Source organism: Camelus dromedarius, chromosome 17, assembly GCF_036321535.1.
Source record: "Camelus dromedarius isolate mCamDro1 chromosome 17, mCamDro1.pat, whole genome shotgun sequence".
Classification (NCBI taxonomy): domain Eukaryota; kingdom Metazoa; phylum Chordata; class Mammalia; order Artiodactyla; family Camelidae; genus Camelus; species Camelus dromedarius.
Window position 1 is genome coordinate 36,471,965 of NC_087452.1, and position 27,916 is coordinate 36,499,880.

Below are 27,916 nucleotides of genomic sequence, written 5' to 3' on the forward strand. Positions count from 1 at the left end.
TGGCCCTGGGTCATGTTCACTGTACACATTTAGGCTCTTTTGTTCCTAAGTGATGGAGAACTCTTTTCAAACTAGCGGAAGCAGAAGAGGCTCTTACTGACTCCATCCACAAAGTCCAGGAGTGGAACTGCTTCAGGTGTAGCTTGACTCAGGCTCAAAGGAAGTCATCAGTTATCTCTGTCCTAGATGCAGAAGATGGCTGCAGAGGGGCTGAACCACAACCCCCTCTAACTTCCAAACCCAATGCCTGTCCTAGGAAATGCCTGTCTCCAGCACCAGTCAGTGAGGGCAGGACCGAAGTCTTATCCATGTGAGGAGTTGCTAGGGGCTTGTGGAAATAAACAAAAACCACCCAAATGAGAACCAGCAGAGGCTGTTTATTCTGAGCTGCTATAACAAGGGAGTCAGTGCCATAATTTGCATTTGGCAGAGACTCCAAGGCAGTCAGAGGAGTGGGAAATTGTGTTGGTGGGCAGATGGAAGGCTGTGGGTGTGCCCTGACTGGAGGTTGTTGGCATGGAAACCATAGGTGGACTACGCGTGTGATTGATTAGGGGAGCATATTTGGCTCTTTCCCTTTGGTTCTAAGTTGGAGGGAACACAAGTTAGGAAAGCCGCAGTCAGTGATCAAGTTCTGACCACTCTGGGCTGATTGCTGTAGGTGCTGTGTTTTGAGTTTCTGGGCTGCCTGCTGCAGAGATTGTGGATCACAGTTCATTTGTCATCAATGGTCCCTGTGATTCAGTCTCTCAGACCCACTGTAGAGTTCAGTAGTTTTCAACAAACACTGCAAGGCATGTGGAGCCCCTCCCAGCCTCTCTTCTCTGCCCAAGCCCCACCTATGCCCACAATAAATCCTCCGATTCTCTGTCTTCAGGTGCTTCAGCCTCCTGGCCTTTGGGGACCAGTGTCCTTCTCTTCTAAGAACCTCCCACCAGGGCCACCTCCCTTCTTCCCCACCCTGACCTGTGGCCTCAGCCCTCAACTTTGTGGATAATGCTTGTTTTGATCCCAAAGGATCCCCTGCCATGGTCTGTCTGCCCAGTGAATGGCAACCGCACGGGCTATGATGAGGAATGTGAGAAGGCGACCTCGACACAGTACTTCTGGTACCGGAAAACCCTCAACATCTCGCCGTCCATCCAGGAAAACGGGGCGGTGCAGTGGGAGCCGGCGCTGTGCCTCATCCTGGCCTGGCTCCTGGTGTACCTGTGCATCCTGCGGGGCACCGAGTCCACTGGCAAGGTGGGGCGGCAGCGCGCGGGGGGCCTCTGCCCCGGCTGCCCTCTGCAGTCGAGGGGCAGAAGCCACGCTGGGGAGGAGGGCACGGACAGTGATGCTGGCACAAATCACCTGCTAGCACCTATAGAGGTGGCCAGCAGTGCTTGAAGTTGCAACCCTAAATCTTGAAAAAAGGACTTTCCCACTATATAGAAAGATGAGCATTTCTGTCCCAGCCCTAAACCCTTAGTGCCATAGCGGCACCAAGCAACTGGACAGTTTTCTCTTCTTTAAAAACTTTTAATGATGGCCGACATCCCTGAGACAGCCTCGCTCTCAAACTTAGCTGCACACTGGTACCACCGGGAGAGCTTTTAAAACTCTGATGTCTCAGTGCCCCCTCAAAGGTTCCGAAGTGATTAGTCTGGGGTGCAACCTCAGCACGGGGATTTTAAAAGCTCTCCAGGTGATTCTGTTTTGCGGCCGAATTTGAGAACCCTTGGTCTAACTGCTTTCAATGACCCTGCAGAGCTGTCAGGCCTGATTTAAAACCTTTTCTTCTTGGTGCATCCCCAGGCTTATACTCCTGATGGGGCTAAACATTTCTTTAACCTGCTCCACGCAGAAAGTTGTCCTGGAGTGTCTCCGTCACCTGCCGTCTTTCTCAAGCTGCCGCAGACACCCCTGGTCCCCGGCGTGCCCCGCTCATACTTGTCACTCCTCACAGCTGATCCACCATCCACCATGGGTTGGACGTATACACTGTTGCAATCTTGCAACAACCTTTCATAGTAGATTTCATTGCCCCACTGGCCTGAGGCTCAGAGAGGTAAAGTGACCTACCCAAGGGCACCAAGTAGTGAGAGCAGAGGCGGGCAGACCCAGCTTTGCCCAAGAGACCAACCCGTTTGCTCTCCCCACACTTTTTATGACTTAATCAATCCCAACTTTTCCCTGCGGAAGGTTCTAAGAGCCCACCTGTCCTACCCCTCTTGACCGCCTGAGTTGCTTCCTCCAGCCCCATCATGTTTGTCTTGAGGCTTCAAGCCCAGAACTGCCCATGGTACCTCAGGTGCCCTGTGACACCCCAGAACCATGCCTAGTAGGACATCTTTTGGTTTCCAAGACCCCGCGATAGCCAGCATCTGAGCCCCAACAGCACCTCATCCCACAGCCAAGCTGATGGACTAGCGAATCTTCCCTGGGAAAGTTTAGAGCCTGTGGCAACTCATTCTGTCCCATTTTGAAGCTTGGCTGACATTTTATGTTTATAAAAAAGTTTTTGCAGTTTGTCTTTGACACGTTATTATGACCATGATCCAAAAGATCTGAGGGCAACATCTGCAAGCTTGGAGATTTAATGAGGCCATCCCTTTTCCAGATCATTTAGAACCTTGTTAAATGAGGCCATGTCATGCCTTGAGAACTTATTTATTCTTATTGTCTGTTTGCTCTGCTTAAGCCACACCCCTCTCCATGGCAGAAGTGCCCCAACAGCTCTATTTATGGGGATTAATTTTGGTAAAGGCAGAATGAACGCCATATCCTGGTCTCCTCTGTTGGAATCTGCTTTTTTCCCCTCCAAGATTTTTCTTTCGGATTGGTCATAAATAGCTTTTCCTAATAGTTTAGGCCGGATCACATGTCCAGCAATCCTGCCTGACAGGGCAGAAGTGAGCCAGCCTGATCTCAATTCCAGAGGGCCTTCCAGGAAACTCATTCACCTAAGGGGAAGGTGGGAGCTTCCAAGGACTTGTTCTAAGTGCCTTCTCAGTGTCCACTGGCTATGGACACTGGTCACCCCTCCCCTGCTGTCCCTTGACTTCCTTCAGCTCACTGGCCAGATGCCCCTCACTTTCCTCTTATCCATTTCCATCTCAAACCTGGCTCATTTTCTTGCAATCTCAGGTGGATTTATTACTCTCCTCAAGTCACAATGACTTCAGTTTAGAAGCATTCAGAGAAGACACACCCCACGTCTGCCCTCCATCCCCAGGGTGAGAGGGCACAGAGCACCATGCTGGTGGCCTTGGAAACTCATGGGAAGGTGGCACCACACCTCAGTGGGGATGGAGGGCCGAGCGCAGCTCAAGCTGGACATAGGTCACCAGCTATGTTTCCCAAACACTAAGGGAACTGCTTTCACCAAAACAAACAAAAGAAAACTTGCAAATAATATTTCTTTGCTCTACATAAGGGGCTCTGGTACACATAAGAGTTGATATACAGAAAAAAAATTCTAGGCCTGGATGGGCATCCATGCACTTGAAGGCCTCCTTTGTAAGGTTTTATAAATGTTAAAATTACTCAGAGAATGAGGAGCTACTTCCAAAGCCACTATGAAAACCAAAGATAAAACATCCCTGACCCCAGGACGCATGTCAGCAGGAAAGGATTTAGTTGATAAAAAATTCCATTGATGTGCAGTTTGAAAGCCTGTGGAAGTGAAACCTTTCATAAAAATCATTGTGTTTCTATTGTATTTATTATAGGGACAGCAAATACCACTTCTTGTCCTTCCCAGCACTCATGAGCCAGCTTCTCTCAGGCCCCAGTCCTGGGGATACCTGACCTTCCTCCAAGCCCTTAGATGTTTTTTTCTTCTTTTCAGAGACAGTATAACTCTTGTAAGTGACTGTGCTCCCTGCTTTGCCTGGGCCACTGGGAAGCTCAGAGATGAATCTGGCTTAGAAACTTGGCAGCACTTCACACACATATTCCATAGGCCACCTTTTTCTTTAGGTTCATCTTACTGGATTGCCTCCATTTTCTTTTTATACAGATTTCTTTATCTGGCAGTTTTAAAACATTAATGTGATCGATACGTTTTTGTGGGTGGCCCTCAAATCCTTTCTGGAATAAGGTCAGGTTGAAGGGAGGGTGGGGGACCGTGGCCTCAGTACCTGTTCCCTCTTCTCCACTGAATAGAGATTTCCAGGTGGTCACAGACATGGGCATCTGCATCCCACCACCCAGTTTCCCAAACTCAGAACCTGCGTCTGACCAACAATCTCGATACCTTTCCAGCTGTGAGGAGCCTGAACAGCCAAGACCGCGGTGGTGGTGTGTGGGGACAGCGGGTCTGTCCTGGGCCAAAGGGCCCTGTGGTCACCACGTCTCCAGGAGGCTGACTCCACCCTCTGGTGCCCACAGGTGGTGTACTTCACTGCGTCGCTGCCCTACTGCGTGCTCCTCATCTACCTGATCAGGGGCCTCACGCTCCACGGAGCCACCAATGGGCTGGCGTACATGTTCACTCCCAAGGTAGGGGCGCCCCCTTCATTCTGCCACCTTCCAGGATGGGTGGAAGGGGGTGAACGAAAGGTGGGTGGAAGCCCTAGTGCACACAGGGATGTGGGTGTGAGCCCACCAGGCAGTCCCCACGCCCTGTTAATTCTGGGGCATTAAATCTTCCATCCACCCTCCTTGTCCTTACTGCCCCCCAGCCAACTGCTACCCCAGCCCCACGTCTGGCCTCCTGTCCCCAGTCTCACCTGGAACCCTCCCTCCAGCCTGTGGACTGAGTTGTTCACCAGGAGCATCAGTCCAGTCATCTCACCCTCCTGCTCGCTCCTCCATGCCCCCCTTTCCTTACAGGGGTTAATCCACACTCCACGGGGCTCTCTGTGGTCCCTCCCCATTCACCCCATGGCTGTTGCTTGTTAAGGGGCCACTGTTGCCTTTGGGGCAGGACACGTTCTTCATTAGCAAATCCGGTCCCTGGAAACAGTATGACTGTGGCAGCGCCCCCTTCCCCACATTAATGCCCCCATCACATTCCAGATGCCCCCGAGTATCAGTGCTGGGGTACAGCCCAGACCTAGGCCCCAGCACCTCCGTCTCTGGGGGCCCAGACCCACGCGGTGCCTGGGTCACGGATCGGGGGCTCAACACCTTCTGGTTACCTTACCCTGCACTTTTCAACTGCACACCCCCTGTGGGGAGGGGGCAGTGGAGGGATGGCAGGAGGCTGTGTTTTATATGCCGAGGGCCGAGCAGGGCACCAGTGGGGACCAAGAGAGCTGGGCTCCAGCGGCTGTGTGCCGGGGACCAGCCCCTTCCCTCTCGGCCTCCCGCCCTTGCTGGTCTGAGAGTTCGCCAGCCCGTCCCTTCGGCTCTCCAGATGGAGCAGCTGGCCAACCCCAAGGCCTGGATCAACGCCGCCACCCAGATCTTTTTCTCACTCGGCCTGGGCTTCGGCAGCCTCATCGCCTTCGCCAGCTACAACGAGCCCTCCAACGACTGCCAGAAGCACGCCATCATCGTGTCCCTCCTCAACAGCTCCACCTCCATCTTTGCCAGCGTCGTCACCTTCTCCATCTATGGCTTCAAGGCCACCTTCAACTACGAAAGCTGTTTGAACAAGTAAGTCCGGGCCACCCGGTGGGCCCCAGCCTCTCAAGTGGGGCAGTGAGCCTTCAGAGCTCTGGGCCGAAGGGGCCCCTGCGAAGAGGCAGGCACCAGAAGGCCAGGGCTGTGGGGCTGAGGGCGCCAGCCCTGCCGTCCGGGATCCAGGGTTCAAATCCACACCACCTGCAGCTGCCGAGCCTGAGGCAGGGGTGAGGGCAGTGCCTGTGTTCAAAGCAGTTCGCACAATAGGGCATTCAACACACACACCTTAGGTTCTTCTGCCCCAGCTCCCCTAGAGCTCTCCAGCCGAGCCTTGGAGATTGCAGAACCTACTTCCTGCTGCCCCTTGCCCCAAATAGCAGAAACATCATCCAGAAGGTACGCCGTCCAGAGTAGTAGTCACTAGCCACAAGGGGCTGCTTACAAATTGAAATGTAAGTTGATTTAAAATTAGTTAAAATGTTAGTTAAATTGATACAAATTTTGATTTAAATTGCTTTCCGTTTCAATGTAAATTAATTCACATCAGCTCCTCACTTGCTCTAGCCTCGCTTGAGCGCCTGGTTTCCACATGTGGGTCGTGGACACGGTATGGGACAGCACTGATGTAGCACGTTTCCATCATCACAGGGAGTTCTCCTGGACAGCACTGGTCCAGAGGTTAAAATCGCCCAGCTGCATGGGTTTGGTTCCTTTGGTCACCACTATTCCTATCTGAGGCTTCCTCAAAGCCATTCAGAATTGCCCTACCCTTTAAAAGCTCACCAGTCAACAGATCCCCTTTGTTGGAACCACCTCTCCTAAATCAGAAAGAAGAGACAGAGAGTTTGGCGACAATGGCCTTTGTAATCAGAGAAGGTCAGTCTGACCCTCTGCTCTGCAGGGTGATTCTGCTGCTGACCAACTCTTTCGACCTTGAAGATGGCTTTTTGACAGCCAGCAACCTGGAACAGGTGAAGGGCTACCTAGCATCTGCCTATCCGAGCAAATACAACGAGGTGTTCCCACAAATTAAAAACTGCAGCTTGGAATCGGAGCTCGACACGGTAAGGTGCTGGCGAAGTCTCGGCTTGCTTCTCTCCAGGGGCCTTTGAGAGCTGCACCCTGAGGGATACGTCCCAGGAAAATCAAGGACAGCTCTGAATTCTCTCTGCTGTGCCTCTTAGGGGACGGGAGCGCCCTGCCCACCACTCTCCCGGGTGCCGCGCAGGAATCCTAGTCACTGCCGAGTTCCTTTGGGGCCCCTGTGTCCTTTCTTCCTTGAACTTTTCTCTTTTTAAATTTTCAAAACAGAGGAAAGTACAAAGAATAACATAATAACCATATAACCACCCCTCAGAGTGAACAACTGTAAACATTTTGTCATTTTGTACTCAGGTTTTTGTATATAGAAGAAAAGAACATTTGGGGACAAAGTTAAAGTCCCCTTTGCTATGGCCCCAGAGCTTTCCCTGCTCACCAGATGCCAGAACCCTCATTCTGACATCTTTTTTACCCATATTTATTCGTGAGTAATATTACTGCTTTTGTTGGCAGTTTTTAAGTGGAAACAAGTGGTCATGGGAGAGATCTTTCTTATTCAACATTTTATTTTTGAGATCGGACTATAGTGATACAGGTGGACTCGCATTCATTTCAAAAGCTGCATTTTTATTTCATCACCCAAATATACCACTATTTATTTATCCATTCCCTAATAGACATTGGGTTTTTAAAAAAAAATTCTTGCTATTAAAATTACCCTTATTTATATTTTACAGAATTTGCTATGCTGGGACCTTTATTTTTCATATTAATTTTTGGGTCAATTTGACAAGTTCTATTGAAAAAATCCCTTTAATAATTGTTTATTCCAATTGCATTGATTTTATAATGTAATTTGAGGAGAAATAATATTTTTTGAATTATCACTTGATTCAGGAACAGGCTTTATCTCATCAGTCACTGGGGTCTTCTTTTATATTCTTCAACTGATTTTCTCCATGAATATTCTGGCACATTTGCACCTTGATGTCTAGGTACCTTACTGTTTTGTTGGTATTGTAACTGCTATCAATTTCCCCCCCAATTTCTACCATTGTTGGGTTTTTTTGCAAAAGAAAGCTTTTTTGCTTGGGAGTAGGGGAGAGGTGGGGGGGGCAGGGTTCTCCCTTAAAATAAATTCCTTTACAGCAGTTTTCTGGATGGTGAAATTTCTCAGGTTTTGTCTGTATGTAAATATTTATGTTTAGCCCTTACTTATTAAAGACAGTTTTACCCTAAGTAGAAAACTCCAGGTTAACAGATATTTTTTCTCCACACTCTGAAGTTATCTGCCTTGTGTTTTTTTCACTGTTGCTTTGAAATATTCTTTCATTCTTTGTAAGCACTTAGTTATCCAAGTTCTTTCTCTCTGGTTTCCTCATCACCTGCCCTTTGTTTTGGCCTCTGCAATCTGAGAATGGAAGTGTTTTTGTTTATCCAATCTAGTCTTGGGTGAGTTTGGGCTTCCTGGATCCATGTATCTTATCAGTTTTGGAAAATTCAAGCCTCTTATCTCTTAATCATTGCCTCTCCTTTTTTCTCCTTTTGAATTTCACTTAGACCTCTGTTGACCTTCTCATCCTGCCCTCCATGTCTATTTTTTTCCCATCTTACCTTTTCTTTTTTTTTGCTTCATTATGACTCATTCCTGGGATGTGTTGCCCAGCTCATGAATTCTGTCTTCAGCTGCAGGTGATATTAACTGTCAATTGAACCTTTTAGTTCAATTATTTTTTTAGACACTCTTTTTTTTCAAATTTGCTTTTCATTCCAGTAGTTTCTTGTTATATGTTTATCTTTGTAATTTTACCTTTTGTTTCTTTAAACACATCCTATGTAGCTGTTCCAGTGGTGACCACAGGCAGGGGAGTGTTTTATTACTGAAACTATTTAGAATTGCCAGCTCATGATAATAATAATAAACAGGCCACCTTTCGTAGGTTTTGTTGCTGTTTGTAAAGTCTGGATAAGTGATCACTCCCTTAGGTCTGCACCCAGGGCAGATGAATCCCGCTGTCCTCACTGGTGTGGCGTTGAGCTGACCTGTATTTCGAATCTGACAATCCAGCACCTGCCATCCTAGGGGAAGGGTGTTCTGAATCTTAGTTCTTACTCCTGCTGACTCTTCACTCATAGTGGCCTGTCTTCTCATGGGTTTGTAAAACTCTGTTTGCACTCCCACTGCTCGGTCCTCTTGGTGTTGTAGGTGACCCCTTTAGACCTGCAGTGGAAGCTTTCCCAGTGTTTCTCCTGCTGCTGCTGCTGCTGGCCACCAGGGGGCGCACCCCACCCATGACCCCTACCAACCTCCTCAGGCAGGAGTTCCAGGCTCTGTGTCCACAGCTCAGTCTCCCCACAACAGCGCTACCATGGCATGAATCAGGCCACTAGCAGCACTGACCCCACGGTGGCCCGGTGGCCAGGCCCACTCCCCACCATTCTGGCTCCACCATCTCCCCTCAGCTCTTAGCCACTAGGCCTCAGAGAACCCCGTCGGTCCTGATACGGGAAGCAGAATTTGTACATATGTGGTTTTATTATATGTGATTCAGAATTGGTGCGAGTTGGGGCAGGAGAGGAGAACTCAGTGTTCCCCGCTGACTGATTGTCTCCTCCCACTTTGCAAATACGGGCTCCATGATAGCCCACGTGCCCGTCCAGCCCAGCTCCACCTGAGGGGCTGCGTCTTCCCAGGGCCCATTCTGAGGGCCCCCGAGTGACTTAGCAGCAGGGGTGTTTCAGGAGCCCCAGGCCCCCTGGGTGTGTAACTGGTGCCTTCTCCCCGTGGGCAGGCTGTCCAGGGCACCGGGCTGGCTTTCATCGTCTACACCGAGGCCATCAAAAACATGGAGGTGTCCCAGCTGTGGTCTGTGCTCTACTTCTTCATGCTGCTGATGCTGGGCATTGGGAGCATGCTGGGGAACACGGCCGCCATCCTCACCCCTCTGACCGACAGCAAGGCCATCTCCAGCTACCTGCCCAAGGAGGCCATCTCAGGTGAGGGACCAGCCCGCAGGGCAGTGGAGTCGGGGAGGCGAGTGGAGGGAGGAGTTTCTTCAGGGGCCATGTGGTTACTGAAGTGGCCCCTGGGGGCAGCGGAAACCTCCCAGGGGTTCTGCCCTGGCTTTGTCCCTTCGGGCCATCTGGGGCCTGGTACCTGTGATTCCCCCAGGCATCTGGTTCTCCACGTCATAGGGAAGTGGAGAGGCCACCCCAACCTTGGGCAGAGGCCAGACTCCCCAAGCTGGCACTCGAAGCTCTCTGGGCCAGCAGAGAACCCACTCCTGTCTTTGTTTGCGTGAATTGAAGTATAACAGTTACACTGTGTACATTTCTTAAGCTCAAACCCAATGAACCACCACCTAGATCAAGGTACAGAGCATTTCCTGCTCCCCGGGGGGCTCCTTCTCACTCCGTCCCCAGTCAGTACCCCCCCACCCCAGGAGTCACCTCTGTTCCAAGGGCTACCATTTTAGGTTTGTTTTTTCTGTTCTGAATTTTCATATAGTGAAGTCACCCAGTTCCTCTCTGTGTCTGCTGTCTCCACTCAGACTGTGTCTGTGAGATCCACCCATGTTGCAAGTAGCAGTCATCAGTCTCTCTTCTGTCTGTGTAATAATCCATCGTAAAACCGCCCACCACAGTTTACCTACCCATTCTGCTGTTGGTGGACATTTGTGTTGTTAGGGAAAGAACCTGTTTTTCCAAGCCTGCCTTTCCCTGTTTCACTCCACCACCCATCTGCTCCACCCATCTGCTCCTCTCTAACCCGCCAGTGTCTGGAGGACACTGTGACCACACCCCTGCCTTTAGTGACGCCATTCCACCACATCCAGGACATCCCTTCTCCCCGCCCAAGTCAACCCAGCTCCCAGCAGAGCCCTCTAGCACTTAGCACCCTCCTTGCTCCTGGCCTCAGGAGCCAGCATTATGTGTGCCTCCAGCCCCCCGCCAGCATATAGCCTGTTCTCCTTGTGTGTCTCCCTCAGGATGTCAGTGGGGCTCGGGGGCTGGTGGTCGAGGGTGTGGCAGTGGAAAGGGCAGGGCAGGTGGGAGCGTTAGAGTTAAATACTTGGTGGGGTGTCCAAGGAAGGCAGCGAAGGAGACTGGGACAAGAACCCAGGTTCTGGAGGCAGAAGGGCCTGAGTCTGAATCCCAACTCTGCTTCTTACGTGCTGTGGGATGTTGGGAAAGTTACCCGACATCTCTGAGCATTGGCTTTCTGTCTGTAAAAGGGAGCTCCTGAAACCTGCCTCAAAGGCTGAAGGATCCAATGAATGGCAAGTGCCTAGGGCGCAGAGGGAGCTGGGTGAACATTTCTTCCCTTCCCCTCCCTACTTCCTCTTGTACTCAGACGTGAGCGAGTCCTCTTTAGGCGGTCTTGAGAGGGGCACCGTGCAGCTCGAATCTCCTCTGATTCACCTCCCATGAGCTCAGGGACTGACTTGTTGAGATAACATCACCAGACACAGCCTGGGTGAGAACCTCCTGACAGCAGCGCCTGCAACTTCCTCAGTTCCTTTGAGTTTGCTGCCACCTGGTGGCCTTCTCTATGAATTAACATCAGCGATTCCTGCCATCACTCCTTAGGACACCTTTGCCCCATGCCCCACAACCCACACACGTGGCATACATGTGCAGAGAGGCCAGTCCACGGCAGCTCTTCCAACCCATGAGGATGACCCAAATGGCCAGAACCTCCTCGGAGTCCCTGGCTTGGCCCTGTAGAAAATGGGATGAACAGGCAGGGGTCTCAGGCAGGTGAGCAGGTGGTCTTGCGCCCCAGGTCTGGTGTGCTTCATCAACTGCGCCATCGGCATGGTGTTCACCACGGAGGCCGGCAACTACTGGTTCGACATCTTCAACGACTATGCGGCCACGCTGTCCCTGCTGCTCATCGTCCTGGTGGAGACGGTCGCCGTGTGTTACCTGTATGGGCTGAGGAGGTGAGGAGGCCCTGCCCCCGACAGCTGCAAGGGAATCCCACCCACGAAGCCCCGTCCCACAAGAATAGTTGGTTCCCAGTGTGCGTTTCTCTTTTCTCTTTACCCTTAAGTTTTTCCAAGTTTTTTTTCTCTGCCCCCAAATCTCAGCTAATTCTGGGCCTCAATTCCACCCTCAGTTTGCCTTCAGCTAATATCTTCTCTATTTCTGTATTTTTTCTTTTTAGTATAGGACCTTTTCCTCTTGCCCCTGCTGGACCCCAACACCTTCCCTGGGCAGGGAATCGTGCCTCCAGGCACTAGATACACTAATCACGGCCAACGTTAGTATTTTTCAAGTCAACTGATTAAAGTAGTTAATAACTCAGGCCTTAGAAAATTTGCCAAATTCAGGTAGCTGAGTCCCCAGTCCTGGTGCACAGGGCAGCAATGAAGTAATTAAATCTCCCTAGTGATGGACCTGCAGCTGGGCTGAGAACCACTGATTTAAAGCAGTATTCAAGCTTGACTTCATGGCAGAGCCACCAGGCGCTCCACTCCTAGGCTGATTGAGCAGATGGGGAAGGCGGGGGGCCCAGAATTCACAAGTTAAACAAAGTCCAAATTTCTTTCCCGGAGGTCTTCTCAGAGCCTTAAAGGCAACTGTGAATCTCAAAGAGGACGTTATAATTTGCAGCATTTCCAAAACTTCTGTGATCAAGGAAAGCCCTTTGCCCTGCCAAGCTACTAACATCGTGAGGACACTAGTGTTAGAGTGACCAGCTGTCCCCATTTTCCCAGACTGAGAGCTTTCCCGGGATGTGGAACTTTCAGTGCTAAACCCGGGGAAGTCCTGTAAACTGGGACTAATTGGTCTCCTAGGAAATGCCAGTATAACGAGCACCGGAGAGGATGGGTGTTTCGGGGGAAAGAGAGGAGGCTGGGGAGAGAGAAGAACCTAGGGCCCCTGGAGGTGCTGGAGAGGGGCTCCAGTCCCCCCACAGCTGGGGGGTGGGTGGTAAGAGGTGGATGTTGGGGCAGAAATACAAAGTTCTCTGGGTAGTTTATAGGGATACGGCGCCATCTGGTGGCCACACAGCAGCAGTACCACGCTCCCTTTTCTTCTGCAGTCATCTCTTCAAGCCTTTTATCTCCAGGAAGCAGGGGGCAGGGGATGTAAAGGGACTAGATAATGCAGCACTTTCTGCCATGTGTAGTTTTGAGAATCCCAAGTGTCCACTATGCAATGGTGGCCTAGAGCCCAGGGCCCCGCTAGGTCAGTGGCAGCACGGGGGCAGGTGGTGATATGGGAACTCAGGACGCAGGGCAGGTCCTGGAGAGGCTGGGACTGTGGTTGCCACCTGGACAGCCTCACCCCCACCCCAACCCCTCCTCCACGGCTGCCTCTCCCGCCCTGGGGAGCGGTTTCAAAGGCCTTGGACTGGAGGTAGGACACCAATCCAGGTTCTGGCCCTGGGTCTGCCACTACCTGGGTGCCCTCAGGCACCTCGGGCTTCGGTCCCTCCTCTGTGAAATGGGGCGATGGCTGGGTCAGCGTTTCCCAAAGTGCTGGAGATATTTTCCCTAATCGTGTGTGTGTATTAGAGAAACATGTGATTAGCCAATCAAGTCCATGGATAGAAATCCATAAAGTGCATGCTGTTGTGCTATTGCTAAACTCAGGAGAAAGAATCCATTTAAAAGAAAAGTGAAAAGAGACAGTCCACAGACGTGATGGAAATCACAGTGGGGGTCTGCGGGCTCCTGCATTTGGGAAGCACTGCTCCACACCAGCGCCAACGGGCCTGAGCGAAGGTGATTCTGGTCCCAGGTTTGAACCACCCCCACCCACCCCAGGAAGCCTGCCCAGGTCTCTGAAACAAATGAGATTCCCCTCTTGGGACTTTTCTAATGAGCAGGAGAGTCGCTGATAGACAGCAGGGTGGGAGGGGTGGGGCAGGGCTGCCCTCAGGGTCCCCTGGTGTTGAGGATGGAGTCACAGGTGTCCTGGCAGGCCTTCTGTTCCCACGTCTACACCTGCAGCCTCCATCCCAAGGCCAGCACCAGGAGGATGTCCTCTGACGTCCACTCATCTGCGGGTGGTTGCCTCGTCCCCTCTGGGGCGGCCTCAGCCCCCTCCCCTCCCAAGGCCCAGCACCCCTCTCCCCAGAAGGAGTCACAGGGCCCAGTGGTCATGTGCAAACCTCAGTGGTGCCCAGAACAGAATCCTCCTAAGCAGACAGGGACATGAGGGCTGGAACCCTGGCTCCAACAGCATGGATAATCCAGACTTTCCCCGATATCCAAATAGATTTGAAAGCGACCTTCGGGCCATGACTGGCCGCAAGCTCAACTGGTACTGGAAGGCCATGTGGGCCGGCGTGAGCCCGCTGCTCATCGTCAGCCTCTTTGTCTTCTACCTGAGCGACTACATCATGACCGGGACCCTGCGCTACCAAGCCTGGGACGCCTCCCAGGTACCTGCTGTCTGGGGCCTTCAGTTTTCTGAAGCCCAGGAGCTCTCCCCAGGGTGTGGGTAGGTTGTTTGTCACAATGTGAACACATCAGCCAGGTGTTTAAAAACACTCAGCCCAGACAGCAGAGCTGGGCCGGGAGTTTTTCACACGTGCCGCAGTGAAGAGGGAGTGAGACTCCCTGCAGAGCTTCCCTGCTGCCCGTGACCCTCAGCCAGCCGCCCCTGACCTCCGTCCCCTGAGGCCACTGAGAGGAGACCCAGCAAGCCTGGAGGGCATGTTCCCTTACCCCTGACCCCTGGAAGGCACCTGCGGAGCTGGGTGGGGCAGGAGCTGGCATCAACACTTGAATTGCTGGATCCTGGGAGGGTCTGGTCCGGATGTGGCTGGGACTGAAAAGACACAGACGGGGGCCGGGCAGCATCTGCTCACCCAGCAGAGGGCACCAGGTCAGGGTCGGGACAGCCAGGGTGGCTGTATCAGAGCCTCCCTGAGGGTCAGCCCTGACTCCTCGCACACACACGCTTTCATAGGACAGAGTTACTTTTTGAGGAAAGGAATCTTACCGGCCAGTTTGCATTTCTTCCTCCGTGAGAAGATGCTGCCTTGTAGCATATGGTATGTGTGGAGTGTGCAGACAGGTGCGAGGGCCCGGGACTCCAGCCCCACACAGCTGCAGGGAGGCCGGGAGGGCCCCCAGGTCTGGTTCCAGCAGCGGTGGGTGCCGATCAGGGCTTCCCACCCTGCAGGGGAGGAACCGGGTGTTTGCTCCAATCCACAACAGACTGATACTTTGGAAAAATGCAGTCACAGTGATTTACTTGAAAGAACATTTATTAAATACAAGCGCCAAGTACGTATCAGAATCAGAGGATACAGGATTATGCTATCAAATTGCTAAAATAGTTTCCAGATGTTTCCTCCCAATTTCTGTCCTTGTCACAGAGAACACAGAGAGTAACAGACCAGCAACAAAAAGTTGGTGGGCTGGTTCCCCTACACCAGCCACTCTGTGTGGCATTTTGGTTTGCAGATCTCACTTGGATTGACAGCAAACACCTGCTCCCTGGACAGAGCTGTCCCCTGGGTCCTCCATGGAAAGCTAGCATTTATTGCCTTTTTGGCCTCGTTTGGTTTCTCATCAGTTCTGCATCTAGGGAAACGTCCATCATTCTACCAGCTGAGTCCCAGGGCCCATCAAGTCTTCCCTTGAGACCAGAGTTGTGTTATTCGACATGGTAGCTAATAACCACATGTGGCTGTTGAAATCTACATTCATTAAATTAAAATTGCAAATTCAGTTATTGAGTCTTACTGCCAGACCCCAGGGCTGCGTGGCCTCCCATATCTGGTGGCTGCAATATTGGGCAGCGTTCCTCCCATCACGGAAAATTCTATCAGGCGGCACTGGGCAAGCGTAGCCCCTGCATTTCGGTGCCCAGCTGGTGTCTGGAACAGAAGGCCCCCTGATTATTCCTGTGGTTGGTCTGTGGAGTAGCTCCAAACAGGAGCTCCACACACTCTGGTTGAAGGTCATGGAAGAGAATGAGGAAGTGAGGGGGGAACAGTAGATGCACTAGTGACCTGCGTGCAGAGCTGGGGCGGCCCCGGGCACAAGGACACCCAGCCTCCTGTGCTGTCCTCCCGCCACTGGAGGCCCGAGGCCTGGGGCACGCAGTGCCCTCAGAAGGTTTTGGGCGGGAGGTTCTTTGTGCTGACACTCAGGTTCTCCTTTCAGGGCCAGCTTGTGACCAAGGATTACCCGCCGTATGCACTGGCCATCATCGGGCTACTCGTGGCTTCTTCCACCATGTGCATCCCTCTGGTGGCCCTGGGGACTTTCATCACACGTCGCCTCAAACGGGGAGACACAGCCCCCGGGGCCTGACAGCCGGGCCTCCCAGAGACCCCGTCAGCTGCCAGGTCCAGGCGGAGCCGCCTCTGCTGCTGTCTGAGACAGTGACTCGGGAAGCCCTCAGCCCATTGTCTTGCTGAGTCTATAAAGGATTAGGAGGGTGTGAAGGGAGCTGAGTCCCTCAAGAGGAACCCCGACCCTGCTCGCCAAGCCATCTCTCTCCTTCCCCCTCCCCTTGGGGTCACACCCAGATGCCCTCCCCCCAACCATCACCAAAGAGGCAGGGTTCTCCAGGCAGTCTTAAGACAATTGCTTGGCTCTAGGAAGGTCCTAGAACTAGGCCACACTATGAGCTGAAATGTGACTATAATTTTTATGGAATAAAATGTGAGCAATGTTTGTTTTCCTGTAGAGATCTTGAACTATACAGGGCAGTTGTATTGTAAGGGCCTGAGATGACAAATCTGAATGTCATCAGTACACAATTAGTTCTCTTATTTTCAGCCACGTTGAATAGGCAACCCCTGTGTTCTCCTTCACTAAGGGGACCAACTGGCCGTGAAGAAAGGAGGCCTTTGTTCGGGGCTCACCAAGGGGGTCACTTTTCCCTAATCCGAGCTCCCTCACAGTGGGTCCAGGACTAGTCCTCTCTACAAAAATTGCCCCAATTTAAGGGGAGGGTATAGCTCAGTGGTAGAGCGCATGCTTAGCAAGCATGCGGTCCTGGGTTCAATCCCCAGTACCACCATTAAACTAAATAAGTAAATAAATAAACCAAATACCCCCCCAACAAAAAGAAAAACAAACCAAAAATTGCCCCAACTTACAGTTTGCAACCTCAAACCAACTTTGGAGGGGTGACATGGGGCTTCGCTGCAGACAGCCCCTGCCCCGCTATCTCAGTGGATGGACCAGCTGTCAGAGCCTCCAGGAGGATGGATGTGAAGCCTTGTCCGCACAGACTGAAGCTTCTGTTTGGACATGATGGCCAGCTCTTTCTAGGAAAGACCATCAATACGACTTAAAGTCAATTTTAAATGATCTGTGCGTAAGTTTTCTAGAATGGATGTATCTCAAACAGAGCATCTTGTCACTGAAGATGCCATATTTACGATACAGCATCATCCACCGTGGGAAGGTCACCTGTCTTGCCTTTTTTTTTTAACTGCAGTAAGTAGGTCAAGGTCATCCCTGAAGTGCAAGGAACCCTTCCTGCTCCAACATCTGTGCTTCTCTGAGACCATGGACTTCGGGAAACTTTCTTTGGGTGGATTTGTACAGACATCTTTAAAGACGCTTAAACACTCACTTGGGACATCAGCTGGAGATGTCTTTTTTTTTTTTAACTTGTTTTTCATGCTACTAATGTCCCTATAAGTAAATCAGGCATGAGAAAGGTCTTCTGCTGTCTTGAGCTGCCATCTTATCAATACCTCCAGCTTCTCCAGAGGTCCAGGTATAATAAGGTCACGTGGCTTTAAAATGCATGCAGCAGTCAGACCTGGGTGTCTCATCCGAGGGCTCTTTGGTGTCAGAAAACCTCAGTGATCAAGGCTGGAACAAGAGTGAGCACACTCGAGGGCAGCCCTGCAGCCCTGAGTCTGTTCCTGAATCCCTACAGGTCAGTCTCCAGCTCAGCCCTGGTCATGGTCGCTGTCTTACAGTAGAGCCGCCCCTCCTGGGATCAGTCATCAGCAGGCTGTTTCCGCCCCGAGTGCCTGGTACCCTCAGGGACGTGGAGACAGCCTTGTTCTCGAACATCACTTTGTTCACAGTAGCTGTACCTCAGTGCCCTCTACCTTGCCGCCCTTGGAACCACCTGGGAGCATTTAAACTCCCAGTGACCAGTCCACGCCCTGGAACAGACAAATCTGAGAACCATGGCCCCATTTAAAAAGGAAATTGTGTTGTGCATTCAGGCACATTTACATCAAAAATGGCCTTTAAAAGTTGGAAAGTATTTCTCATTGTATGGAAAAGTCACTTCTACAGTATAATTTTTGCTCACGAAAGTCAGAGAGATGAAGTCTCATTATTATAGATGATGTGTCCCAAGTGAAAATGTCTCCAGTTTTGATCTGGTTTTATTCTGGCTCCTGAGACTTTAGTAAGAGCAGAACATTTGGCAGTAATCCTCCTGAACCACCAAGTCCCGTCTCAGAAACTCCCCAGTGACTGTTTTGTAGGGACCGCACAACAGCGGTCACCTGACGTCTGCGCACTCTCCTCTGATAAGCTGGAGAGAAAAAGGCACATTCGACCCCTGAGCCCTCAGCACTAACCACGGTATTGTGGCCAGATCACAGACTCCAGAAAGCTTTCTATTTATACTAAAAGCATACCAACTCTTGACTTAGAAACTCTTGACTTGTCTAACAAATCATATAGAGAAATATTTGGGTTTTTAGCAATTGTCATCAATAAAACCCTAAACAAGTATGTCTCTAGGTTTTTTGTTGTTATTTATGGGTTGCGGTTTTGAGAGCCCACTATTGACATGAGATTTTTCTCTCATAGTGTAAACATATAAGCTCATTTTGTGAAAGAAAAAAAAATAGGAAAATAGAGAAGGGAAGGAGAATCCACCTGGTCTCTTTTCTGTTGCCCTTCCCACGTTCCCGTCGTCACACGCAGTGAGACCGCACAGGTGCAGCACATGAGGACACGAGAACAGGAGGGGTAGAGTCCAGAAGAAAAATTAGGAAAAAAAATTTCCTGGATTTAAGCAGAATGTGAGCTCTTCCAGATTGCTGCAGAATGTTTCCAGCCCCTTTGAGAGGTGTCCTGGGCAGTCTGCCCGTTTCGGGCTCCCTCCTTGGCTGAGGCTATGAGAACTCACAGTAGGTTTGAGTGCAACCTCAGAACTGTCCTGGGGTGGAAAGAGGGTGTAAACAATTGTGTTCGAGTTTTGTATGAGTTGTTTTACATACAGAAATTTATTTATGGCTGTTCCACTTCTTAGATACACAAGCTGGGGCAAAGAATTAATTACCCAGCGTTTTCTACTCGACTCACAGTCAGAGGAAGGAGAAAAAAAGAATTATCAACTACTTGTTAATCATGAGCACGTGGCCCCCACGCCATCTGGTGCTTGAGGATTGATAATGTTAACATCTGTGTTGCCTCAAATCCAACCAGAGAATTGCGGAAGAGCAGGTCACGTGCCTGGGAGGGCCCGCCCGCCCTCAGCTGAGCCGTTAAAAGGGCTCAAGCGAAGCGCTTCCGGTTTCCGGGAATTTTGAGGCAGGAAGCGTTTGTTCTCCGTGCCCTGCTTTGTAAAGTTTTTTCCAGTTCCAAACTAACATTTCGGTTTGTTTGGCCTCACGTTGCAGCAGGCACGTGAATTTTGCGTTCAGTAACGATTTTGGTGACGCCGCACAGGAGTCTGTGCCTGTGGCAGGTCAACTCCGGCCCGGGGCAGCCCCTTCTCTCGCCGCCCCGGCCGAGGCTGTTTGGAGCTGAGAATCTTCTGGAGCTGCGTCCACACTCCACGTCGCCTGAGGGTGAGTCACTCCAGCTTGTGCGGGCTGGGGCTTCCCTCAGCCTGGTCTGGGCTCATTCCCACAAGGAAGGGAGCCACAGTGGGCTCATAGCATCCACTCTGGGTCTGTTGTCTTTCGAGAGCTGGGCCCATGTGTTTGGAGGCCTCTGTCTGGGAGTGGAAGTGGAATATCTCTGTGCGACCATAGCTTACTTGTTGTTTGTGGTTTCGTGTGTCTGGTTGTGCGGTGAGCCACTCCGGCTGGGCAGGACGGGAAAATTCTACTTGCTTCACCTGGATTCATTCCCTTCTAGGAAGTGCCTGGGCTCACTGGGAGCCACTCGGGGTCCGTTCTCTTTCGAGAGCTAGGCCACTCTGGGAGTGGATGTGGAATTTGGGGCTATACCTTGTCTGGTCCTTTGTCGGACCATGTTTGTTGCTTTCTTGTGTGTGTGTGTGTGTGTGTGTGTGTGTGTGTGTGTGTGTGTGTGTGTGTATCAGCACCTGCATTGGCTTGTTGAGACATCTTTGAGTAGCAGAGCCCACGTGTGACAATGCCAGGGTATCCTTCCCTGGTGCACTGGGCTCACCGGTGGCCGAGCATCGGTTGGGATTTTCCCTTTCTGGCCTTGGCCATTCATTCAGCTTCCTCTCCAGTGGAGCATTAGTTGGGGATCTCCCTTTTTGGGGCTAGGGAACTGTGACCCTGAGAGACCATTTTGTGGCTAGATATTTGATGACATTGGCTGTGAATATTAAGTACAGACGATCAGAGCTCCGTTCCATCTTGTAGTCCTCCTAGGGTATATTTTGCAAAACAGGGAGATCTTCAGCTATGCTCCCAACAATGCAGGAAAATGAGTTTTTTTTTAATTGTAACACTGTGTGGGCTCAGGACTCCCTGAGATCTGGACAGCAATGGCCCTTAATGGCTCTGCTTTTACATCAAGTGGGCCTTTTGCCATTGCTTCTGTTTTCATCTTGAGTGGGTGGGTGTGTGTCTCAGTACCTGAGTGCAAGTCCTGTTCTCTTCCGGATTTTGCTGAAAGTGAGGCATGTGTAAATAATACGTATTTTATCGTTTATTACTATTATTTCTTTAAACTGAAGTGGATGTTTGGGAACTAGGGGGGAAAAATCCATGAAAATAGTCAAGATGGTTGGGTTGTATAAAAGTAGTTAGCAGAGGAATTTGCGTTTCTCTTTCTGTGCCTTTGTGATGTAAATAATCTACTTGGGATCTCAAGGGAAAAAAGTTCTTTTTTAAAACTATGTGAAAAACGGTAAGATCTCTGATTCTGTCTTTGTGTAAAAATTAACGGTAAAAGAGCTCTATTTAATTGACTAAAACGTAAGCACTTGTATAATAGGGAAAAACAACTCTGATCCTGTATTAGATCTGTTTCCTTTACTTTAACCTTTGTATTGCTTGTTAATCACAGATGTTGCCTATAGGTTAAATTAAACATAATGGCCCGTCTCTGGGAGCCCTGCCTCCCAGGTAATGAGCTTTAAGCTAAAATACCTTTGTTTAGCTCACAAAGCAAATGGTTCACCTGACCAGGATCAACTGTAAATGGTTGCAGGAAGGAAGAAATTAACTCCTTCCCTCGAGTCTGGCTAGGACCAGGCCTTTACCCCTTCCCCGTTTAGTATAAAAGAAGCCTGAATTCATCTTGTCTCAACACCCCACATCCCCATATACTGGCCTGGTGAGCAGAACGAGTTTGGACTTGGTAACACTTGCAAATTAAATACTTCTAAGTATAAAAGAAGCTAGACAGGACAAATTTCAGGTTCATGTGATCCAGAAAATACTCAGTATTAAATTAAAGCTAGCTAAAGATTGCTCGTATAATCCATGCAGACATGTCTTTTCTTGTACCTAGGTTTACTGAAGGTTAGTAGGTTTATGTTTCTGTTGCAGTTTGTCAGCAGAAGGAAAACAATTAACTTGGTATGATGTAAATTCTTCTAGGTGGATTGGATGCAAATGAGATGGGAGCTTTTGGGTGAACTCTTTGGAAATGGTTGTGTTTTGGGAATGACTACTTAGAAGTGATCTCTCCGGATATTTGGTAACCTGACGTGAAATGATGGAGGTTTATTGAATGGCTAGGTCATTCCAAAACAAAGTAAGATACTGAATCATTGATTGCTGAACATTGGCTTCCGTTTGCAGAGAACCTGAGTATTTTGGACTATTGAGGAACGGTGTTACCCTGAGATAATTTCTAAAAATATGTGCTTTTCATAGAAAATATTATTTTTATTTGTTTGCTAACCTACAGAATGCTAATGTAAAAGTTCATAATTGTGTAATTACTGGATTTCACTGGAAATGAAGTTTTTTAAGAGTTGAAATTCTAATGAAACGTCATTAAAACTACTAAAAATATTTCAGTCTACAGTAGGAAAGTATGTTTAGGAAGGTATAAAAAAATGGAATTGCATCTTGTTAAGAGGGAAAAAATGATTTTGTCCTAAATCTGGGTTCTTTCTGGATAAAAAAAAAAAAAAAAAAAAAAAAAATGAGGGCCAGACTAATAGGGATCTAGAAAGTTGTGGAAGGGGAGCCCTGAGGAATGGAGCTCTGTGTGTGGTCTGGCTGAGATTAGATCAAACTTAATCAGGTAAATGGATTTTGTTATTAAAAGTAGGCTGGTGCAGGACTAGATTTGGTTCCTCTCTGTTAAGAGGACAAGTTTATGTAGAGTGCTGCTTTTGATAACAGATTGTGTGAACTTCCTTGCCTTCTGAGTAATCTGTGTTTGCTTTTGAAATCTTTTGTCACTTTGTTGTAACCCAAACGTAGTGGTTAAAAAAGTAAAGTAGGAATTTATTAAAGGATGGACAGTATACTCTCAAGAGGAGAGCGGGTGGACTCAGGTGAGAGGCTGCCCTGTGCAAGTTAGCTACATAGGATGTAAAAATGAATAGGCAGAATATTCATTGGGGAGGGAAGGGTTTGGTGTTCTATTCCCTGATTATCATCCCAACTCCACCTTCCCAAAGAAAGGAGGGATTTTTGTCCTTACTTAGTCTGGATCGGAAGTGTCATGGTGTCGGTGCATGATGGGTACTTCTAATTTGCAAGGCTAATTTTATTGAAATGAGGACATAATGAGCATTGGAAATTCCTGCCTTTTCTCACCTTTCTCTGTCTCCAGGCCACTCATCACTCCAAAAGGTGTGACCCTTTATCAACCCAAAGGTTCCTGCTTTCCTTTTTCTGCCCAGGGACCCCTGGTGCTTACATGATGTGTGGTTTCCTGTCTTTGGCTTGTGCCCCTCCTTTCTGCCCAATTCCTGCCATTTGGTCTGTGTCCCCTTCTCTGCTCGTATCTAGCTATCTGCCTGCTCTAACATTTCCCCCTCAAGGAGTCTGGACCCTTAAAATCTTTTAAGGAGAAAAGGGATGATGGTCAGTCTTCTGTAACTACTTCAAGCTGAACATGTACGTAGTCCCTACCTGTGGGCCCAGATCTCCTTGCTGTCTGTCAGAGGTAGGGGTCTCGGGGTTTTTAGTCATGGCAGGGATGGAGAATGGGGAGTAGAAGAAGGCAGAGGCCTTGTCCAGTGATGTTGATGGTTTTTATCTTCAGGTGGGATGGGTTGGAATCCTTGTTGCACCATTATTTGAAGTTGAAGTTGTACTTTAGAGGATAGAAATTTTACTAGGTAGTTAAAAATACAAGGACCAAAGTGAAAGATGAGAAATATGGTGGCTGTGGGGCTTAGAAATGGAAGAAGCCAGGTATATTCTGGAAGCCATCCCTTAAGGGTCTCAGTCCATTCCTGTTTTCCTTGGTTGTACCTGTGGAGCCAGGAAGCCTGTTTATAAATTTCTTTAACATTTGCTTTTACTTCTCTTGAGACATTAATATACGTGCACATTAATATGACTGCACAAACCCCTCCTTCGCTTGCCAGTACATAGTCCAGGGCTCGGCAATTGCCAAAGACCACCCCTGCCAGAGAACCTTGGGACTTTTGTAAGAGTGTGAGAATATCTCAGGTTTTTTGTTTTTTGTTTTTAGTGCATTATCCTGGGAGGTCAGGTCTTTTCGAGGTTGTCTCATGGTAGGCGAATCCTCTCCAAGGGGCAGCTGCAGCTACGGTCCCTATAATTCCTGCTAGTACCAGACCAAAGGCCCTTTTCTGTCTCACGTGGGTCACATTGAGGACGGTTATTTGGGCTACAGCCACAGTTCCCAAGGTGCGGCCCCCATAGTGAAGCGTGTTGTCCAGATGTGAGAGAGCAGTGGCTTTGGTCATGGTAAGGTAGCTATCTGAGGTCCCACATAGCCGTAATAATCTAGGTGGTGCTGGTAAAACTGTGTGATTGGTTTGGTTACACAGCTGGAGAAAAGTTTTGGGAGGTGGGAGACAGTTGTGGAGGGGTCCCATCTGTATTTTGAATTTAGTTTCTGGTTTGGAGTATCCAGGAGGGGGTCCTATAGTCAGGGCGGGTGGGGGGCCTTAGGGGGATATCTGAGATAATAGCCAGCACAGAAAGTTCTGTTGGCAGTAGTTTGTGAATTGTCATAGCATACATGTGTGCTGTTAGGAGTGCAGGATGATGTGTAAGGAGGCTGGCCCACTACCTCACTCCAGTTTGTAGCTTAAAGATATTTAGGGGTAGGCTAATGTTTCTGTTAGAGCCTCAAGGACTGAAAAGGGGTCTGTGTTTCCTCTGTTGTAACAAGGGGTGCATCCTAGAATTTGACTGCAGATAAGGGAGGTTTTGGTGATATTTGTAGCCTTTGAGTAGGGAGATGTGTTAACAAAGCAGAGGGGGCCTCTCCCATGTAACAATTAAAGAGAAATTTTGTCTCGAGTAATTAAAAAAGATTGGTTAAGAGCCTCTCCCATGTAACAATTAAAGAGAAATTTTGTCTCGAGTAATTAAAAAAGATTGGTTAAGAGAATACAGTGTGGTTGTTGCCTGGGTGGACCTTGAAGGTGGTACTTATGTCTCCTGGGGTGTGGGTTGTGGGTGGCAAATCCAGCAGAGAGAGATTTTCTCCTTCAGCGATAATCTGAGAGTTATTGACTATTATGTTATCTTTTCATTGTTAGCTCTTGAGATCAAAGAGATTGGATAAATGAGACAAGAACAAGTGAGGGTGGAGGTAGGGTCCCTAGCATTTTTTGAGAGGAGAAAGAAGGGAGGGAAAAAAAGGAAGAGGAAAAAAAAGAAGCAGCTGTGGGGTGTCTTTTAGATTTGGAGCGGGTTTTATTAAAGCCAGTAGGGCAGAGAAGTTTCCTCCCAGGCATGGGTGCGGTGTTGACACAAGACTCATAAACAACTGTGAGGGCAACCAGGAGAACGAGGAGGACCGTGGGTATCCAGACCCACCAGAGCGAATTAGTCAGGTGGGCGGACAAGGGTACCAGCAGGCACAAGGGGAAATAATGGTGCTCAGCCCGGTCTGTGAAGTGCCTTTGTCCTTCTTAAATAAGAGTTTCAGGTCTTGAAGAGCCTCACTCGTCCACCTGGGCTCCTCTTGCTGTCCAAGGTCCTCTGTGTCCTGTGAAGACTTGGGGGAGGGGGAGGTTTAATTCTAGAAAGACACACCCAGTTCGTGATCCCCTGTAACCTTACTGCAGTAGGAGGGCTGAGAGGGACCTGGTAAGGCCCCTTCCACTTGGGCAATAGTTGGTCAGAGGGGGTCCTTGTCGCCACGTTTTTAGGAGGACAGAGTCTCCTGGTTGAACCTGAATGGAACCTGATTTCTGGCTGAGGCTTGGTAAAACCTGACTTCCATATTCTGTAATTGCCTTATGGACTTGTCCCAGATTAATTAGGTATTTAACAAGCTCAGTAGTGTCAGAGTCCACCAGTATATCAGAGGATAAAAAGGGTCTACCGTAGGTCATTTCAAAGGGGCTGAGCCTTAGCCCTGCTTTAGGTGCCACCAGGATTCTCAGCAGGGCTGTGGGTAAGAGCTTTGTCCATGGTTCTGATGTTTCTTGACAAAGCTTAGCCAGGACTTTTTTTAAGGTTTGATATGCCCTTTTTACTTTTCCTGATGATTGAGGCCTCCAGGCAGCATGGAGGTGGTAGCAAATGCCTAGGGCCGTGGAAGTTTGTTGCATAATCTTAGCCACAAAAGGGGGCCCACTGTCATTTTGTAAGGACCATGGAAGCCCAGGCCGAGGAATTATTTCTTTTAATAATGTCTTTATGACTTCTTGAGCTTTTTTGGTCCTAGTTGGAAAGGCTTTTACCATCCAGTGAAAGTGTCAGTAAAAATCAGAAGGTGTTTATATCCCCCGGAGGATGGCATCTGGGTAAATTCCATTTGCCAGTCCTCTCCTGGGTAAGCTCCTCTCCTTTGCATAGGCTGGAGGAGGGGTGGGGACCTAAGTTTCCCCCCTGGGTTGTTATAGTAACGTATATTGCAGGCCTTCGTGATTTCTAAGGTGGTTTGAGGAGGGCCCATGTCCAAGAAAACTTTTCCCACCAGGCTAGTCAAAGCATCCTTCCCCAGATGAGAGGAGTCATTTAAAATTTGCTATTGTGATGCCCTGAGCAGCGTTATTGATTGCTCCTTAATCTACCAACCATCAGGGCCCATTTGGTATCCCCTATCTCTAGCCCATATTTTTTTATTTGTATATTGAGGTGGTGAAATGTTTTAGCTTTGGCCTTTGACCCCAACAATAGAGCAGGTTTCAGGGGAAAAGGGCCCAGCGTGAGAAGTCTGGACAGAGTAAGTGGCTGTCATGTCCACTAGAAACTGGACAAGCTTACCTGCCACGTCAGTGGTCACCCATGGCTCCTCCCGTGTGATGATGACTGTCTTCTCAGGAGCCTTGGGAGGTCCCAGGTCCCGTCAGTCAACCACTGCCATGACTGGCGTGGGGGAATTTCCCTGCTCCCTTCAGAGCCGAGGGCATTCTCTCTTCCAGTGGCCCAGTGTTTTGAAGATTGGGCATGGCATCTTGGATGGAGGCTGAGACCGGCTTTCTGGGTATTTCTTGTTTCAGTGTTTAGGGCTCCCACAGCTGAAACAGGCTCCCCTTTTTGGTGGGGGTCTTTTGGGAGTACTTCTGAGGTGGCCAGGAGGTGGGTTAGGTCTTGTCATGACAGCTGCCAGAAGCTTTGCCTGCCATTGCACCCTTCGTAAGTCACGCTGTTCCTTTTTTTCCTCCTCAGCCAGGTCTCTATTAAAGACACTGAAGGCCATATCAATAAGATGGTTAAGAGGAGTTTGGAGCCCCATGGCAAGCTTTTGAAGCGTTTTACGATATCAGGGGCTGATTGGCTAATAAAGTGGGTTGCAAATACAGTATGTCCCTCGGAAGTGTTTGGGTCTACATTAGTATACTTTCTGAGGGCATCTACCAACCAAGCCTGAAATAGGGCCGGATTTTCATCTTGGCCCTGGGTGGTCTCTTTAACCTTATCATAGTTAACAGGTTTAATTATGCACCGTTTCATCCCCTCAGTGAGGCAACGGACCAGGTGGTCCCTTCTAGTGATGCCAGGCTGGCCTGGCTGATAGTCCCAGTTGGGATCAATCGGAGGCACTTCTGTCAAGCCCACAGGGTATTGCTGAGGCTGGGTGATGTGTAATCCGTCAGCGTACGTTTGAGCCTATGCCCAGATATGGGTCTTTTCCTCAGTGGTGCAGCAGTGGGAAAGGACAATATTTAGGTCCTTCCATGTAGGATCAAAGGAGAGAGCCAGAGCCTGGAATTCCTCAGTGAACCAGCTGGGATCTTCTGAGAACTGGCCCAAACAAGTGCGACACTGGTTGAAGTCAGACAAAGAAAATGGGGTGTGGACTCTGCTAATTCCCTGAGGCCCACCTGCTACTTCCTGAAGGGGGAAAAGACGTTCTGGCTGCCCTTTTGGTGGAAGGGTACAGAGGCTTATAGGGTGCAGGAGGGGCTGAAGATGGTGAAAGAGTATCCAGACTTGGGTCTTCTGTCTGGAGCTTGTGTTCCTCCAGAGTTGCTATCGTAGGGGGCTTTCGTGTAGCCTGAATGGGTCCCAGCCAACAAGGTTCTGTTAGGTAGGATTTGCATAGCTCTGGGTTCTCTCTTGAGGCCATAAAGGCCTGAACATAAGGAACTTCCATCCATTTTTCCTGCATTTTGCAAAAAATGTCTAACTGTAGGATAGTATTATAGTTGAGGCTTCCATTTTCTGGCCAGGCCTCATTGTCCCTGAGTTTGTATTGGGGCCAGGCTGTGTTACAAAAGAAAATGAGCTATTTCTATTTTAAAGAATCTAAAGAAAATTGGTCCCAGTGACTCAAAATGCACCCGAGAGGTGAGTCCTTGGGGATGGGGATGGGGGAGGTGTTTACCGTAGTCCTTCAGGGGGAGAATGTTCCTGTAACAGGAAAGGAGCATTAATGTTAGGAGGTCCCGTTGGGACTCTGTTACAGACAGGACTGGTTCCAGTTGTTCCTGTCCACCTAGTCCTGCCGACCCTGGCCAATGTGGTGGTAGCAACGCCCCACATGGCAACCTGCTGTGCTTGTCCCAGCATCGTGGGAGCTCACTGTGTCCCGTCCCCTATCTGAAGAACCCGAGGTGGCGACCTTCCTGAAGGCCCAGTGGATAAGCTCTT

The 27,916-nt window shown here is 49.5% G+C and overlaps 1 protein-coding gene and 1 long non-coding RNA gene across 7 annotated transcripts in view; both read left to right on the top strand.

Moving 5' to 3' along the window:
* SLC6A20 (solute carrier family 6 member 20) overlaps positions 1 to 18,284 on the top strand; it is a 32,486-nt gene extending 14,202 nt beyond the window's left edge. For 3 of the 5 annotated variants that reach the window (XM_010982758.3, XM_064496637.1, XM_010982759.3), the window contains exons 4-11: positions 1,018 to 1,245; positions 4,375 to 4,485; positions 5,345 to 5,586; positions 6,455 to 6,617; positions 9,387 to 9,591; positions 11,381 to 11,540; positions 13,828 to 13,993; positions 15,729 to 18,284. In XM_010982758.3, the coding sequence (XP_010981060.2) occupies positions 1,018 to 1,245; positions 4,375 to 4,485; positions 5,345 to 5,586; positions 6,455 to 6,617; positions 9,387 to 9,591; positions 11,381 to 11,540; positions 13,828 to 13,993; positions 15,729 to 15,878 (1,425 nt within the window). In that variant the 3' untranslated portion in view covers positions 15,879 to 18,284. Of the gene's footprint in view, positions 1 to 1,017; positions 1,246 to 4,374; positions 4,486 to 5,344; positions 5,587 to 6,454; positions 6,618 to 9,386; positions 9,592 to 11,380; positions 11,541 to 13,199; positions 13,332 to 13,827; positions 13,994 to 15,728 lie in introns of those variants that run through there. The other 2 variants (XR_004142412.2, XM_010982760.3) reach the window with 2 other exon arrangements.
* A 303-nt stretch (positions 18,285 to 18,587) lies between these two features.
* Positions 18,588 to 27,916, top strand: part of LOC135323354 (uncharacterized) — a 30,136-nt gene continuing 20,807 nt past the window's right edge. Inside the window, exon 1 of one of the 2 annotated variants that reach the window (XR_010384873.1) lies at positions 18,588 to 19,348. This is a non-coding gene — a long non-coding RNA (uncharacterized LOC135323354). The remainder of the gene's footprint in view (positions 19,349 to 27,916) is intronic. The other variant, XR_010384874.1, reaches the window with a different exon arrangement.